The sequence below is a fragment of the Colletotrichum chrysophilum genome (genome assembly GCF_026319265.1).
Source record: "Colletotrichum chrysophilum strain AFK26 chromosome Unknown scaffold_3, whole genome shotgun sequence".
Taxonomy (NCBI): domain Eukaryota; kingdom Fungi; phylum Ascomycota; class Sordariomycetes; order Glomerellales; family Glomerellaceae; genus Colletotrichum; species Colletotrichum chrysophilum.
The window spans coordinates 124,478-140,811 of record NW_026517290.1 but is presented as its reverse complement, the minus strand read 5'-3'; the positions used below and the strand labels follow the sequence as shown (position 1 = coordinate 140,811).

At 55.5% G+C, this 16,334-nt stretch overlaps 3 protein-coding genes across 3 annotated transcripts; 2 read left to right on the top strand and 1 right to left on the bottom strand.

The window, feature by feature from the left end:
* Positions 1–4,939: 4,939 nt before the first annotated feature.
* On the top strand, positions 4,940–6,309 carry MPG1 (mannose-1-phosphate guanyltransferase; the record flags this gene model as incomplete). The annotated part of the gene is made up of 4 exons (XM_053173673.1): positions 4,940–4,946; positions 5,041–5,084; positions 5,204–5,350; positions 5,413–6,309. The coding sequence occupies 4 exons, from the start codon at positions 4,940–4,942 to the stop codon at positions 6,307–6,309; spliced, it is 1,095 nt and encodes a 364-aa protein (XP_053042230.1).
* A 688-nt stretch (positions 6,310–6,997) lies between these two features.
* On the bottom strand, positions 6,998–8,705 carry COL26b_000707 (uncharacterized protein; the record flags this gene model as incomplete). The annotated part of the gene is made up of 2 exons (XM_053173672.1): positions 6,998–8,417; positions 8,485–8,705. The coding sequence occupies 2 exons, from the start codon at positions 8,703–8,705 to the stop codon at positions 6,998–7,000; spliced, it is 1,641 nt and encodes a 546-aa protein (XP_053042229.1).
* A 2,880-nt stretch (positions 8,706–11,585) lies between these two features.
* COL26b_000706 (uncharacterized protein) lies at positions 11,586–13,376 on the top strand (the record flags this gene model as incomplete). The annotated part of the gene is made up of 1 exon (XM_053173671.1): positions 11,586–13,376. One exon carries the CDS (start codon positions 11,586–11,588, stop codon positions 13,374–13,376), a length of 1,791 nt encoding a protein of 596 aa, XP_053042228.1.
* Between the last annotated feature and the right edge of the window lie 2,958 nt (positions 13,377–16,334).

Genomic DNA, 16,334 nt, shown 5'->3' with positions numbered 1-16,334 from the left:
CAGCTGTAGGCTCTCGGTCCCGGCAGCGACACATGGCGGAGATAAAAGGGACTGGACGCACTCTGGTCACAGCATGGAGGACGACAACCGTCCTCGGGAGCTCGAGTGAGGAGGGGAACAGGAAAAAAGAAGCGAAGATATTGGTACCAAGAAGTGGGCCAAAGGAGTGGGAAAAGCGACGCATAACTTCCATCTGCGACGACCTCATGACGACTTTATGACCTAGATTACGGCTTCCTGCGCGGCACCTCTGATTTCGATTTCATTCCCTCTGCAACCCGGCCGGTACTCTTTTGATTTTCCAGACAAGGCCATTGGGCTTGATGACTTTCTTCTTCCCCTCCAGAATCAGCATTCTATTATTCAAGACCTTTTCTCTTTCTTCTCCTTTTTGATGACCAGGCGCTTTGGCTGGGGATTGTACAGTACCAGCCGCTTTTGCCTTTCCCTGCTTCTTTCAACCGGAACCATGCCCAGAGGCGACTCTGGCGGCCGACTTTCACTTTTTCTCATTATTGGACATTGGAGGTTTATGATCTTGCTTTCCATCATGGGGCCAGGGACGAAGGAGGCTATCTTTCTTGTTTTCTGATGACACGAGCCCTCCACACAACAAAAGATTGCTACGAAAAAAGACCGCGGCGGGAGATGCTAGACTCTTTGGTTGAGCGAGAAAGAGAGAGACAGAGAGAAGGATGAGACCAAAAATTGGGAAATGTTAGGAAAAGGAGGAGCGGGGGAGAGAGAGAACGAGAGAGAGAAGTGCTTTGGACGATGCGTACGCGCGACAAGCCACACACTCTCTCTCCCCCGTCTGATGTGCCTCAAAAGCGAAGCATTTTCTATTCTGCATTTTTTGGACCAGCGCGGGAACATTGGTTTGGACTGGCATCTTGATTTTACGCCATGAGAGAAAGAGAGCGACAGGGCGGAGGATGTATTGGGACGGGGCGGGATTTGCCGCCAACCTACGGGGAGATGAGAGTGTTTGGGCCCCAAGAGTTTGTGAAAGCGAGGCCGATGGGGGATTTTGGACAAGATGGAAGGAGGAATGCAGGAGATGTGGACTTGATGAAGGGAATCACCACCGACACCCTTTCCAACGCGTTGATCTGCGGACACGCGGCTATGATGAATAATGACACCACCAAGACTTTACGACAAGCTTATGATGATATTTCCAAGACCGAACAAAAATCAATAAATAAATAGCATTTCAGCGGCCTTTTTTTTTTTTTTTTTTTTTTTTTTGGCACAATTATTGATATTGCTTATATGCGCACGTGAGAGGCGAGCGTTACATGATGTCGACTTGGTCCAGTTTGTTGCCCCTTTTCTCACATCCCGCCCATAGGTACCCTGGAACTGTCAGGTCTAGGTGCGGGATGGCGGTTGGAGGGATGGTGGACGTGGTGGTGGTGTGACTCGGAAGACGCCGGACAGCCGCGCGGGTTTCGGGGGATGGTGGTGGGCTGGAGTGGTGGCCCGGAGCCGATGTGGAGGGCGGACGGGAGGGACGCGGATGCGGGACGGGGGCCAGCGTGAGACAAAGCCGCACTTTACATGCGTATGTATACACGGGATCGCACGGGGCAGATGATCAGATTGATTAGCTACCAAGGCTGGGCAACCGCGGTCCGGGCTGGGTTGGGTTAGGGCGAGTGGGCTTGAGTTTTCTAGAAATTAGATTTTAGATTCACGCTTGGTACCCGTGGATGATGGGGAGGAGATCGAAGCAAGGGGGGGGGGGGGGGGCAGGCACTTTTACAGCGGGCGCGGATTCGAGACGGGTTTGGAAGCCAAGAAGTGAGGAGGACGGATGAGAAGGAAAAAAGTAAAGAAGGTGCTTCCTGGCATCCCACGCGGGTCGTTGTGTTCTAGACACTTTTTTTTTTTTTTTGATTGAGTTGTCTGTTAGACTGTTTCGCTAGCGTGATTTCACATCAAGAGGCAACGTGTTTTGTTTGGGGATGCGGCTGAATCAGGGGAGCTTTGCTCGTGGTTTGATTTGGAGGGTGGTGGTTGGGATGACGGGATGTAGGTCTGCCGAGGTGTTTGTCTGGTGTTTTTCATTGCATATGCCATTGAGTTTTGAGTTTTATCTGCAGGTGGCATTTTCGGATGATTTTTTCTTATTGAGAGGATCGGAAGTCGGGACACGCGTGGCAGATGGGAAGGGGTTTTGCCGGACGGGAGTCCGTGTGGCGGACGGGCGTGCTGGGATTGCGGATGTTGTTACAACTTGACGGGGGTGCGATCACCCTTCAACTTGACCAGGTTTTTCGCAGTGAATCATTTCTCTGCTGGCCTCAGAGGCAAAAAGTCACAGAGGGCCATCCGGACGGTCCCGGGATGTGGACGGCGCACGCGGCCGTGTTTGTTGGATACCTACCTACGGATAAAGAGGACTGAACACGTACGTCACGTCGCAAGTTGAGCAAGAGGGTTCCCACTTCGTCCCGGGCTTTCTCCCGCGCTCTTGATTGAAGTGTAGGGATGGAGGCTTTTGTGGTGAAGACGGGAGTTGGCGAGACTGACGTTAAGCAAGTGTGGCTTTGCGGGTTGGACCCGTTGTTTTGGTGGTCACGAGGAGGTGATTTTTTATGGCGATGCCGCGATGGAGGGGTCCCCACTGAGGCGTTTTTGAGGCGATGGGAAACTTGGACATGCGTTGCTTCGGTATGTTGGTGACTTGTTCTTCCTGCATTGACGATGGCAATTGGCAAAGTTGTATTTTTAGGCGTCACCAATCGGAGGGGAAGGCATAGGCAAGGGAGGAAATGGAAGGGAGAGAGGTGACATTGGAAGAATTCCCATGTTACGAGGAATGAGGAAAATCTCCGGGGGGTAGTATTTCTTGCGGCGGCATAACACGAGATTTTTTTTTTTTTTTTGTGCTTGGTTGCCTGACTGCACTGCGAAATGTGACTGTGACTGCAACTGCTTGTCAGCACCGCTCCGTCAGTTCGTAACTGCCCCCATTCACGAGGTCGTCAGCAGAGGCAACCCGAAGAAGGCGGCGGTCGCGAGTTGAGTAGGGGGGACGGGTCAGATGTCGGTCCCATGTAGGGAGGGACCCGGTTTCGAGGTTAGGTGCTCGGCCGGGAGAGAGTGTGTGATGGCGGATATACGCGCGGTCACCGGAGCGCGGCGGCGGTCCTTTTGGCCAGCAGAGTTGTTCAAGTGTGTTTTGAACAGTTGATCAGCTGACTGAATGCCACGGTTTCCGTCTGATTCACCCATCCATCCATCCATCCAGCGAGAGAGAGAGTCCAGACACTGAGCAGGCTGTTCAGTGCCATGGCTGGCTTTGAGGCACAAGCAAGGGGGAAGGGGAATTGGCATTAACAATTTCGCCAGGGAAATTGGGGGAGCCGTGGTCTGTCGATTTCGCAGGTCGGGGCTCCCCGCTTTTGTGTCAATTGCACATTTCAGCAGATGGTTCGGAGGGCCGAGGCGAGGCGTGTCCCCGGTGCGGTGGTACAAGGCCAGGCACGATTGACGAACTGACGACGACGACGACGACGGGACGATGACAACCGCCGCCGCACAAGCCCCAGTCTGGTACTACTGCGTAGTAACTGTCCAGCGGCCAGCCAGCGTCTTTGAGAGGATGGAATTGGAAGAGAGAGAGAGGGGGCCCCTGACAGCTGGGCGTAGCGTACCTTTACCTAGCCTCTTTTCCCACAAGGGGGGCCGCCGTTGGGGGAAGACACGGGATTGGATCGTGAGATCACATGGGGGGACCACCGAGGGGGAGGGGAGGACGGTGATTGGATGAGAATGGGCATTGGCCTTTGGGTACGTACCGCGTGCTTGTGGCGCAGTACATGGGATATGCGAGTGGGCGGTTGAGTGTGGTGTGTGTACCTCTGGAAAACAGCAATGAACCTGTTCAGCGCACCTCGTATGGGGAGCAGAGGTGTTCTTGTTCGGGCGCAAACATCTGGACTGTCATCACCTTCGAGTCGGTGTCTCGTAAACGTGCAGCCCCTCGTCGTCTTGATTGGGACTTGTACCTGACGCTGCTCCGAGAGTCAAGGGACGGGAATGTGTCAGACATTTGGAGGCTCCCATAGTGCTCCTTGCTGCGCAGTAGTGTCCAGAAGCCCGGCCGTTAGCGCGCCTGTTCCAGGGGGGGAGACATGGGCCGGTTGGCGGGATTGGGGGTCCAGGTTCGAGGCGGTGCCCTGTGCTCTGTGCTGTGTGCTGTGTGCTGTGTGTGCTCTTGCCTTGCTGCGCATCACCAGAGGCAGGCCACCTCAGCCAGCAGCGAGAGGATTCAGGAGACGGTACTCTCTTTACTGTGCTGGTAAGGTATGTCGTGTCATTTTTGAAAGGTACCTTTACTCTGTAGCGTACCAGACAAGTACCGCACCTGCACCTACCTCCCTTTGCCATCCATCCCAACCCGTCCCATCCCCATCCAACCCCATCCCCATCTCATCCCATCCAGGTCCCTACTAAGGTACTCAAAGCCCAGCTCTCGCAACCTCATCTTCCCGGCTTCCTCCTCCCTCGTTGACCTTACTTTATTCACTGCGCTCGCTCTTGCAACTTTTCAACCTGCTGCTGCCGCTCCACAACCCCTCTCCCAGGCTTCCGTGATCTTCACCCCCAAAGCCTCAGCACATCCTCCGGAGGAAGGAAGGCTCGCTCTTTGTACCAGCTCTATTAATTTTTTCTCCTTCCCCCCTTCGCGTCCTCGACCGTCGTTGAAGCTCGGCCCTTCGTTGTCAACCATCGTCATCGCATCGCCCTCGCCCTCGCCCTCGTCGCACCTTCCACCAGCCTCGAGAACTTCTACACCCTTTCCCAATTCGTACACTCGCTTGTTTCCGCGCGCGCACCTCAAGGGAAAGCAATCGCCTCTCCCTTTCTGCTCTTCACCAACCCAGAGTCGATTCACGCATAACCACAACCCCCAAACTCCTCCAAGATGAAGGGTGAGTCTTGCCTGCCTCCTGCCCCCTTGTGCAGCCAACGCCCCAGCTGGCCTCTGCACCGGGCCATGATGCAGCATGCTGACGCGCGCAATAGCTATTATTCTCGTCGGTGGCTTCGGCACCCGTCTTCGCCCTCTTGTATGTCCTCTCTGCCCCTTTCCAGCTTGACGCGCGGCTTTCAGGAGAAGACCATCGCCAGTTCCTCCAGCTGCAAGACACTGGGCGAAAAGTAACACCCAAGCTGACCGCAATGCCAGACCCTCACCCTCCCTAAGCCCCTCGTCGAGTTCGCCAACAAGCCCATGATCGAGCACCAGATCGAGGCCCTCGCCGCCGCAGGCGTCACCGATGTCGTCCTTGCTGTCAACTACCGCCCTGAGATTATGGAGAAGCACTTGGCAGAGGTGGGTCCCATGAGCTGACGATCCCCTCCGAAGCCAGCTGTACTGACGATCCTCCCCAACAGTACGAGAAGAGGTTCGGCCTCAACATCACCTTCTCCGTCGAGACCGAGCCCCTCGATACCGCCGGCCCCCTGAAGCTGGCCGAGAACATCCTCGCCAAGGACGACTCCCCCTTCTTCGTCCTCAACTCGGACGTCATCTGCGACTTCCCCTTCAAGGACCTCGCCGAGTTCCACAAGAACCACGGAGACGAGGGCACCATTGTCGTCACAAAGGTCGAGGAGCCCTCCAAGTACGGTGTCGTCGTCCACAAGCCCGGCCACGCCACCAAGATCGACCGCTTCGTCGAGAAGCCCGTCGAGTTCGTCGGCAACCGCATTAACGCCGGCATGTACATTCTCAACACCAGCGTCCTGAAGCGCATCGAGCTCCGCCCCACCTCCATCGAGAAGGAGACCTTCCCCGCCATCGTCCGCGACGGCCAGCTGCACAGCTTCGACCTGCCCGGCTTCTGGATGGACGTCGGTCAGCCCAAGGACTTCCTCACCGGCACCTGCCTGTACCTCACCTCCCTCACCAAGCAGGGCTCCAAGCTGCTGGCTCCCCCCAGCGAGCCCTACGTCCACGCCGGCAACGTCCTCATCGACCCCTCGGCCAAGATTGGCAAGAACTGCAAAATTGGCCCCAACGTCACCATCGGCCCCAACGTCGTCATCGGCGACGGCTGCCGTCTGCAAAGATGCGTCCTGCTGCCCGGCTCCAAGGTCAAGGACCACGCCTGGGTCAAGAGCACCATCGTCGGCTGGAACAGCACCGTCGGCAAGTGGGCTCGCCTGGAGAACGTCACCGTCCTCGGCGACGACGTGACCATTGGCGACGAGATCTACGTCAACGGTGGCAGCATCCTCCCCCACAAGAGCATCAAGGCCAACGTCGACATCCCCGCCATCATCATGTAAAACCAAAACTCAACTTTGAAAAACTATACCAGGCGTCTCGGATCATATCCCCGAGGCGCCCCCCTTCAGCAAAGCTCTTTACACTTCTTGTCTGCGCGCCTGTTCTTATCGACTTTCTAATTCCAAGTTGCGACACGATTCACCACTCCACTCACGAGTCTCGAGCTTAAAGAAATGGGGGGCGGAACCAAACATTTTACATTTTTGGCTGGCGTCGGCAGGGGGAATCCATTGGGCGAGCACGAAAAGCACTTGGCTTTGCAATGTTTTTTCACACAGCTTTTTTTTTTCTTGGGAAGATGATTGTCCCATTTGCTACGAAAGCAGAGAACGGTATCGAGGAACATGCCCGTGATGGATATGCCTAGATCAGCCGTGCACGGAGGGGCCCGAATTGTGGGCTACCTCTGAGACAGATGACAATAAAGACGATACCTGTGGATTGCGCCCCAGATCTTATTGCGTTGTGTGTGTGTGTGTTATGCGTCTATCCTGCGAGTGTCGAACGACTGTCGGGTCTGGCGAATGACATTGCACGTTCCCCAAGTGGGCAGACCAACTGACTTGATAGGTATCCATCTAACCAAACATTCCTGATATCATCCCACGCTTTTTCTATTCTTCTATACATCCAACTCCAGTTTCCAGAAACAAAAAAAAAAAAAAAAAAACATTCGAGGTCAGATTCTTACTCTAGATTGTCGCGCACCCAGCCCCTCGACATTTCAACCGCCTGCTCCCACTTTTTGAACATTTTCAGGTTCTTCTCGCGCTCGGCGGATGGCGTGAAGACCTTGCGGCCGGTCTGGTTGACGTTCTTCAGGTCGTCGAGCTCGTTCCACACGCCCAGCGCGAGGCCCGCGGCGATGGCGGCGCCGAGGGCGGTGGTCTCGCGCATGGCGGGGCGGTCGACGCGGATGCCGCTGATGTCGGCCTGGGCCTGCATGCACAGGTCCGAGTTGGAGAGGCCGCCGTCGACGGCGAGGGACTCGAGGGCGTGGCCCGAGTCCTTGGCCATGGCGTCGAGGATGGCTTTCGTCTGGTAGCAGGTCGCCTCGAGGGTGGCGCGGGCGATGTGGCCCTTCTGGGTGTGCTGGGTGATGCCGAAGAGGGTGCCCTTCGCGTCGTCGATCCAGTAGGGCGCGAAGAGGCCGGAGAAGGCGGTGACGAAGACGACGCCGCCGTTGTCTGGGACGGAGGCGGCGAGGTCGGAGATGTGGGCTGCGGAGTCGACGAAGTTGAGGTTCTTGACGAGGAACTTGACGCCGGAGCCGGCGACGGCGATGGAGCCCTCGAGGGCGTAGACGGGCTTGCGGTTGTTGCCGAAGTCGTAGGCGACGGTGGCGAAGAGGCCTGATTTGGAGATGACGGGCTCGTGGCCGACGTTGTAGAGGAGGAAGCAGCCGGTGCCGTAGGTGTTTTTGGCCTGGCCTGGGAGGAAGCCGCACTGGCCGACGAGGGCGGAGGACTGGTCGCCGAGGCAGCCTGCGATGGGGACGCCGGCGAGGGGGCCGGAGGCGAGCTTGCCGAAGGCGGTCGGGTGGGAGGAGGGGACGATCTTGGGGAGGGCGATTTTGGCGGGGTCGATGTCGAAGAAGGAGAGCAGGGTCGGGTCGTATTTGAGGGTGTGGAGGTTCATGAACATTGTGCGGGAGGCGTTTGTGGAGTCCGTGACGTGGATTGGGGGGGAGGCGGAGGCGCCGCCGTTGAGGCGGTAGATGAGCCAGGAGTCGACGGTGCCGAAGGCGAGGTGGCCTTCGTCGTAGGCGGTGCGGACGCGGGGCAGGTTGTCGAGGGCCCAGCGGAGCTTGACGGAGGAGGGGTAGGTGGAGAGGGGCAGGCCGCAGAGGGGCTGGAGGGCGTCTGCGCCGGGGCGGGCGCGGAGGTCGCGGACGAGGGGGGCGGTGCGGGTGTCGGGCCAGACGATGGCGTTGTGGAGGGGCTCGCCGGTGCGGGCGTCCCAGAGGACGGTTGTCTCGCGCTGGTTGGTGATGCCGACGCCGCGGATGGCGGAGGCCGGGTGGCCGAGGGCGGTGAATTTGGCGAGGGCGGCGGAGATGCATTCCTCGACGGAAGAGAGGAGCTCCAGGGGGTCGTGCTCGTGCCATCTGGTGAGGGAGGTGTGTTAGTGAGGATGGCGGGAGGAGAGTAGAAGGAGGAAGGGGGGGAGTTTACCCTGAGTGAGGATAGTGGTTCTCAAACTCGATCTGGTGCATGGCGACGGGGTCGCCGAGGCCGTTGAAGATGAGGAAGCGGGTGGAGGTGGTGCCTTGGTCGATGCTGCCCACGAACCAGTGTTTCTGGAGCTCCTCGTCGGTCTCGGTGATGCCCGCGGGGAGGTGCTCGCCCTCGGCGGCGGCGACACGGGCGCGTTTGGGGTCTCGTTGGTCGGACATTGTGTGTTTGGATCTGTGGTTGGTTTGTGTGAGTTTGGGGAAGACGAGGAGATTCGCGACAGGATGAGGGCAACGGAGGGAGGGATATAAGGAGAGGTGAGTTAAGCTGGGGCTATGGGGAACGGGGGGTATCACGCGCGCCGATGCAGATTTGAAGATGGGGGTTATTTAGCTTGAAAGCGCGGAAGCAATGGACTTGGATGGCGGGGCGTGGGAATTTTACAATGGGGAAACGGGGAAGAGGCAAAGTTGAAGCAAGTACCTGGTTAAATACGCCGTCGGCCGAGGCTGGTGGTGAGAGATATTCCCGGGAGGCGTGGCCCGCGTCGTCCCGCTGGTCTGGGACCTGCGATGGAGCAGCTCGGTCTGGATTGATGCAGCAGAGCCAGAGGTCAGGGTGTGGATGGGACGGGAGCTGTCAGCAGCAGCTAGTCGTGGGGCCTCAGAACCGGGATGGTGGTTGTGGTAGCAATATGCGGCTGTGGTGCTAGTTGTGCTAATAGACGCATGCTTTCTCAGGATCGCCAGGGTAGTCGAATTCAAATTTCGGACGGACTGGCGCGGACTGGGGATGACGTCGGGCAGGTTAGCGGGCGGGGCTGTGTGATTGGAGGAAGAATTGAGGGGTTGCTGGGCGTGCTGTTGTGTCTCGCTGCATGTGCTGCTGCTGCTGCGATTCAACGGCTGCTTGCTGAGTAGCGCGGGACGGCAACAGCGAAGAGGACGCCATGGCGGGCGAGCAGACAACGGCGCTGGCGGCGTTGTCGGAGACGGCCTCGGTGAGTGTGGAGTTGGAGTAGCAGTCGTTGCCCGGGCCGGGTTTCTGGTGTTGGGGATCGCCAGGGGTCGTTGGATTCTGGGGAGTGATTGGGGAGCAGCAGTTGCAGCTGCTCTGGGGAGGCGCATATTTTCTTTTTTTTGGTCCCTTGTGATGGGTTTGCAGTGGTTTTGCGACTGCGGTTTTCCGAGATGCGTTTTTGGGTGGGGGTTTCGGTCGGGTCTTTCGGGGTTCTGGGACCGAGGATCCATTTAGTGTTCATGGGGTACCCTTGTGGGGATGATGGGACGGTTCACCGAGGGGTCCTGGGTTCGGTGTGGTGGACCGGGGTTGAGGGGATCGTGATCGCGATCGTGGGGCCGGGAGTTGATGATGCATTTGTGTGGTGACGGGATTGCGAGGTTGTGGTTTCCCTGGGTCGCACGCGAAAGATGGCTGTGGTGAAAGCTGCCGAGAGGGTTGATGTAGCGGCTGACGACCTGTTCTCCCAACAACCGAGCAGGAGTAAGTGGCCGTGAATATGCCCAGTAATGGTACAGCAGATATACCAGCTGAAACACAGAGATCACGCTTATCCTCTCAGGACTTGAGTTCGATTCTGGGTCGGTTCACTTTTTATTTCATTTTTTCTTTTGTCTTTTTGCATTTTGCCTTCGTTCCGACAGATTTGGTCTTGTCCTTCTTCTTTGGGGCGGCACTCAAGGTCATAAAAAGGGCATTCCTTTTTATCATAAGAGACCCATAGTGATTTGTTATAACCATGTCCAGCTGGAGAGAGCGATGAAGGCTCTGCAGACGTGTGTTTCTCGCTCCTGATGTCTCAGATCTTCACCCAAGATGGAACATTACTTGTTCTAAAGCAGTACTCTCAGTGTCTCCTAAAGCTACACTTTCGTCAGAAGCAGCAGGAAGGTCACAGCTTGCTAAAAGGAGGGTCTCTGGACTCTCCGCTAAATATCGACGATTGCTTAGAATGGTGATCTCTGCTGCCCGACCTCTCCGTGCTCCTGGCCTTCCTTGCACGTCGCCCACTATGCCTGTCCCATACCTAAGCTGAATAGCGGAATATCCTTCGATTATTGGTTCTTGACAACAAATTCATGAGTTCTGTTATCCCGCAAAATCGTCGACTTCACATGATATTTGAACGTCGGTCTGGTCAGAACAATGAACAGACTGGCGGCGCTCCAATCCAAACATGATACGCAGCATTAGTTCCAGCAAATCTATGAAAGAACACTCATGATTTCAATGATTTCAGCAAAATTGTGACTCCTTTTGTAGAAGAGAATCTACTTCGGCTGGCTGCTCTTCCAGCCCTCCCCCAATCCTTCTATTACCCCTATTCGCATCGTTTAGCTGCCTTTCTATCTACCTGGCCACTGTCCAAATGGTCTTCTACCATCAGCAAATTCCTTTCTGACTATTTGAGGAAGGAAGTAACTGCTATGGATAAGACTGGCACCCGCCTCCATAGACTATTAGGGCAGACATCGTGAGCGCTGAGCACCACCCTTGATCAACCACCCCGCGGGGTGAGGAGGGTTGCTGGCGGGTCCAGCAAGCAGTCAATGCCTTTTTTGTTTTTTTATCCTCTCCTTCTCTCTGGCGAGTTCGATCATTTTCCAGAAACACGTCGCGATCTTGCCTTGTTTGCTGTCGAGGGCAAACAAACCAAGCAAACACTACCCGTTGTCTTGACCAGTCGACGGACTTACAAGGTAAGAAAAACCCCTCAAACCCACGAGATCTGGATTACCGAGTGGTATTCTCGACTTCAGTCATTTTTCTTTACGTCAAGTTTTTATTGCGGTCGCGGTTTTGGGGGATGTCGACGTGGCGTTGACGGCTTCAACCGTCGGCGATGCGTCTCGTCGGCTTCATCTCTGCTATTGCTTTCATCGTTTCCATCTTCAGATTAGGCGTCAACTTGAGCGTCCCCCTGTTTTTTCTGTGGTCAATTTTCCCACTATTTTTTCCTGTCCAAAAGTCCCAGTGCTGAGGCGAAGGACGGCGAGATCAACCTCCAGAATGCTGTTCTAACATACTATCAGACACACATTCGCTCCTTTACTTGCACAAGATTGTTCGTCAACACCAACATGCCCTTCCACAAGTCCGTTCGACACAGCCCCGGTCGCAGTGGTGTTGGTAGCGGCGTTAGAAGACACCATACTCGAAGCCAGCCAGCTTCGCCCCTCTCCCCTCGCAGGCCCGTTACTCCTGTTGCTGCTATCAAGAAGAAGGTCCGGTTCGCCAAGAGCCAGAAGACTCAGGCCAAGGCTGATACCGCCGCTATTATTGCCGAGTCTCCCTCTACTCAGCCCGAGGAACTCTCTGAGAAAGCCACTGTCGGCAAGATGCCTCTTTCTCAGGCCGCCGATGGCGGTAACATTGTCAAGACCGCCGAGAAGGACAAGAACCCCGTCACCTTGGCCATCAACACTGACAACACTATTGCTTCTTCTTCCGGCCTTGCGCTGAAGCAAGCTGCTTCGACAGCCATCAACACCAACGGCCTTCTCACCCCCAAGCCTTCTCATGACATCATCCAGACCGCCCAGAAGGGCGCTCCGGCCAGCCTCCTGGCAAACGGCCTCGGCCAACAAATGGACCTTGTTGGAAGACCCATCGGCCAGTCCGACCAGAATCCAGTCGACCCCGTCGTCGTCGCTCTTGACCATTGGATTCGAAACACCAACGACGGCAGCATCGCTGAAGCCCCCAAGCTCCAAGGCTGTGGCCCCTGGGAGGTTCCTCTGCCTCCCGGCATGGACCCAGCCGTCCATGTCAACCCCCATTCGCCCATTTTGTGCCGCTACCTCGACTGCTGGATTATCGGTCCTGAGGGAACCCCATTGCTGAAGGTTCACATTCATCCTCTCATGCGAGGCCGGCATACGGAGGAGTATGTCGCCAAGAAGTGGACCGCCTGGAAGATGATGTTTGCCTGGGTAGAGCACCTGGAGCAGTACGGCAAGAACGATGCCCACGCCCCCATGGATATCGTCTCCTTTGTCCGGAACAGAATCGTCTGGGAGGGGAAAATGGCTAGAGAGGGGGCCGCGAGAGCTATAGCGAATCGCGAGGACAGTGCCATGTTCGGCGGCAGAGACAAGTGGTACTTGCCTGCCGTACGCAGGGGCGGACCCTTTGACAATATGTTCCGATCCATGATTGGCAGCGCCCTGGTTAAGGTTCACAATGACGAGGCTCTGAAGAAGGCTGCCGCTCACCCCCCGGGCGACAACAGCATTGCCCACATCATTGCCAGATCGAAGTACGTCAACACCGACGCAGGTGTCAAGGATCCTGTCCTTGTTTCCGCCGCCAAGGACGCCCCCGAGCAGCCCAAGGAAGCCAACTCTACGGCTGGTGTTAAGCATCCTGCTCCCCAGCCCGATGCTTCCCAGCCGGCTGCCAAGCCCGCCCCGAAGCAGCCCCTTGAGGTCATCGTCGTCGACGACTCTGTCAACTCCAGCTCTAGCTCTGACTCAGAGGATGAGCCCCTGGCCAAGCGCGCTCGCAAGAACCCTCAGCCTAAGCGTGCCACCAAGCCTGCTGCTGAGAAGACCGAGACCGAGATTCAGACGAAGCCTCGCCGCAGAGGCAGACCCGTTGGCAGCAAGAACAAGACCACTGCCAAGAAGGCTGCCGGCAAGAAGGCTGACAAGACTGAGGTCAAGACCTCTGACAAGGAGACCGATGATGCTGTCGACAAGAATCTCGAAAAGGAGTCCAACAAGACCGACGACAAGGATGCTGACAGGCCCGTCCGCAGAATGATCCGAATCAAGGTCCCCGCAAAGGCCGCCGAGAAGCTCGCTGCCATGGACGATGCCAAGCGCAAGGCCGAGACCGAGGGCAAGGGCAAGCCTGCCGCTGACAAGTGAGAGGCCACCGCCGCTGGCAGCTGCTTTTGGAGGAACTTTGACGACAGAGTATTGGCAACGGGAGTAAAGGTTGGACCGAGTGGCTACATGTATTGAGACTCGCTTTTGGACGAACAGGTTCAGGTTTGGCGTATGGACAGTTGGGCCAAGAATACCCAGACAAAGTTGGGCTGGAATCGCCGTTGTGTAGCTACAGACAGACGCTTTGCAGTTGCTCTTTGGTAACGTACTAGGTATAAAAGGGAGGTTCCCACAAAGAGCTGATATTGTTTATCGTGACCCGTGTTGTCATTGTCGTCGTCGCCGCCATTGAACTTTGCTTCCGTGTCTTCGTAGAAGATGCTTTACGCAGAATATTGCAGTAAGATCAACCACCTCTCTGCTTTGGTCTTCGTCATTATATATTTGGGCCTTGTTTCCGTGGTCTGGAATAGGTTGTTGGGAATCACCCGCCAACTTTAGACCTCATTTCCGCCCACTTGAAGATATAGGAGGATGAGAAAAGAGTATAAAGCCTCAAAAAGAAGCAAAGTAAGGAAAAGAAAGGGAATACAAAGAAGAAAGGAGAGGACCGGACTCCGAACCTGTGATCCCTGGTAGCCACTCACACCACTGGCCGATTGACCAGTTGAGCCAGTTGGATGGGAGGCAAGTTCGATAGCGCTGTTGGAAATCCAGGCATCCGAACTCTCTATCAAGCTTCCAGGCAGCAGGCGGAAGGGCGGGAGTTGACGAGGTAAGGTGAGGTAAAGTTGAAGGCAAGATGAGTTGAGAATGGATCGGAAACCAAGCTCAGCGCCGACTAAATTTTGGACGTCAACCATACTAACCCAAATAATCTATCTTCCAGGTATTGGAATATGTAGCGAGACATATTCTTAAGTACAACTTTCCGTCCCTCACAACCCATCCGACGCGGGAGTGTGTCCTGAGCTCTTCTAAGATACCTTCAGCTAGACTCGAGAACGCAAGAGCCCTGGAATCTGTTCTTTTACCGTCCATGTCTCTTATGGTGTTTCCATTACAATGGTATGGGTCAGTCGTCAAACCTTGACGACGAGCCAACTCCTTCGTTTCAACACATGCTCGTCGACTGGTCTCCAACGAGGCTGGACTTAAGCGCCCATCCCGATCCCTGTAAGTTTGTTTTCGTAACTCTCATGCTCTTTCAGATGTTCCCAACGTGTCCCATTCATTGGACCGGTATTGAAGTTGACAAGCCTGTGGATAAGGCTGTGGTCGGGCGTATCCTTACGCCCCCACGCACGCACATAAGCGGAGTCGAAACTAGGTTTCCTGCATGAAGAAACGGTTGAAATTTCCATCTAAGGCCAATGCTGACAGAAGATCCCTGTGACTGCTCGTGGCGAGAGCACATGGATTGTTCCCAATCCCAGTTGAAGCTTGAACCGTGATAGGCGGGGATGAGGGAACATGATAACTTCCCTCTGCGCGGACTGAGTCCGCTGCAATGCCAACGCAGTTCCTCTCCGGGTTGCGATTCAGCATTTCCTGAGAAGTGGAGAGTTGGGCGGTACTTCCTGTCCTTTCCTTGGGACAGGTAAGACCAAGGTGCGAGGCAGTCTAAACAGTGTGTATAAAGACCCCTCTTCTGCCCAAGGATTCCTGGACATGGCGGATAGCTTTGATGCAGGCTGTTTTAGATGGATGAACCCCCCCTAGTCTTCATTGTGAGTGAAGAATTGGCAGAATGAGCAAAGCCAACATCGAAAGCTGCCCCATGCTCGTCATGGAAGAAAAATCAATGGGCTTCCATCTTGATGAAAAGGTACTAGGCAATAGTGACTCCTTGACGACATCTCAACCTAAAAACTCCAGCTCAGTTCGTCATTTCAACCAAACTGACATTCTTGCAGGAAACATTTTCAAGGTCCCGTTCATCTCCGCTTTACCATCTCAAAACGGTCTACCTCTTCACAAAAAGCGACTTCAAGACAATCGTCCTTCCGCAAATGCTCTTCGCAGTTTCCAGCATTCTCACCAACGGCTTCCGGGACCCCGACACCCCGCCTCCTCTCACGCTAACCACCTTCTTCAAGCCTCTGATCCACGCCGTAATCTGGGTCTATGCCAACCTCTTCCTCCAGAGCCTCGCAAACCAACGTCTTCCGGGCTCCATAACCGAAGATGCCGCCAACAAGCCCTGGCGCCCCCTGCCATCGGACCGGATTACACCAGACCAAACCAGACAGATCGCGCTCCATCTCGTGCCAGCGCTCATGATTTTCGGGGCGTACAGCGGTGCTTACCGTGAGACGACGAGCTTCATTTCGTTTGTGTGGATGTACAATGATCTTGACGCTTCCAACGCGAGCATATGGTGGCGGAACGTGACGAATGCGTTGGGCTACATGACCTTTTCTGCGGGAGCCCTGGCAATTACGGGCGGGACGGTGGGGTATGTCCTGTCGAACACGGGAGTTATGTGGATTATGATGACGGGTGCCGTCATTCTCACGACGGTACATGCCCAGGACTTGCCAGACGTCGTTGGCGATAGAGCCAGGGGGAGGAAGACGGTGCCGCTAGTCTACGGAGATAGAGTAGCCAGGTGGACTTTGGCAGTGGGGGTGATGCTGTGGTCTGTATCCCTTCCGATTTTCTGGGGACTCGGTTGGGCGGGCTACGCGCTCGTTGTAGGACTTGGGCTGTCTATGGTCTGTGGAACGCTCTGGAGAAGAACGGTGGATGACGATGAAGTTGTTTGGAGGATTTGGTGTGCTTGGGCCGGATTGATGTATCTTTTGCCTTCTTTCAAAGTCTTTGGGTTTTGAAAGTTGAAGCTCACACCGGCAAGATTACTTAGAGTTTCATGTGGATTACATGGCTGACGCTTTGTATCGCCTTGTTGGTTGCATACTTATGAATGAAGAGTGTCCGCTTACTCTCCTGGACCTGCATAGGACTGCAGTATGGCGGGCCGCATGGTGCGGGCTG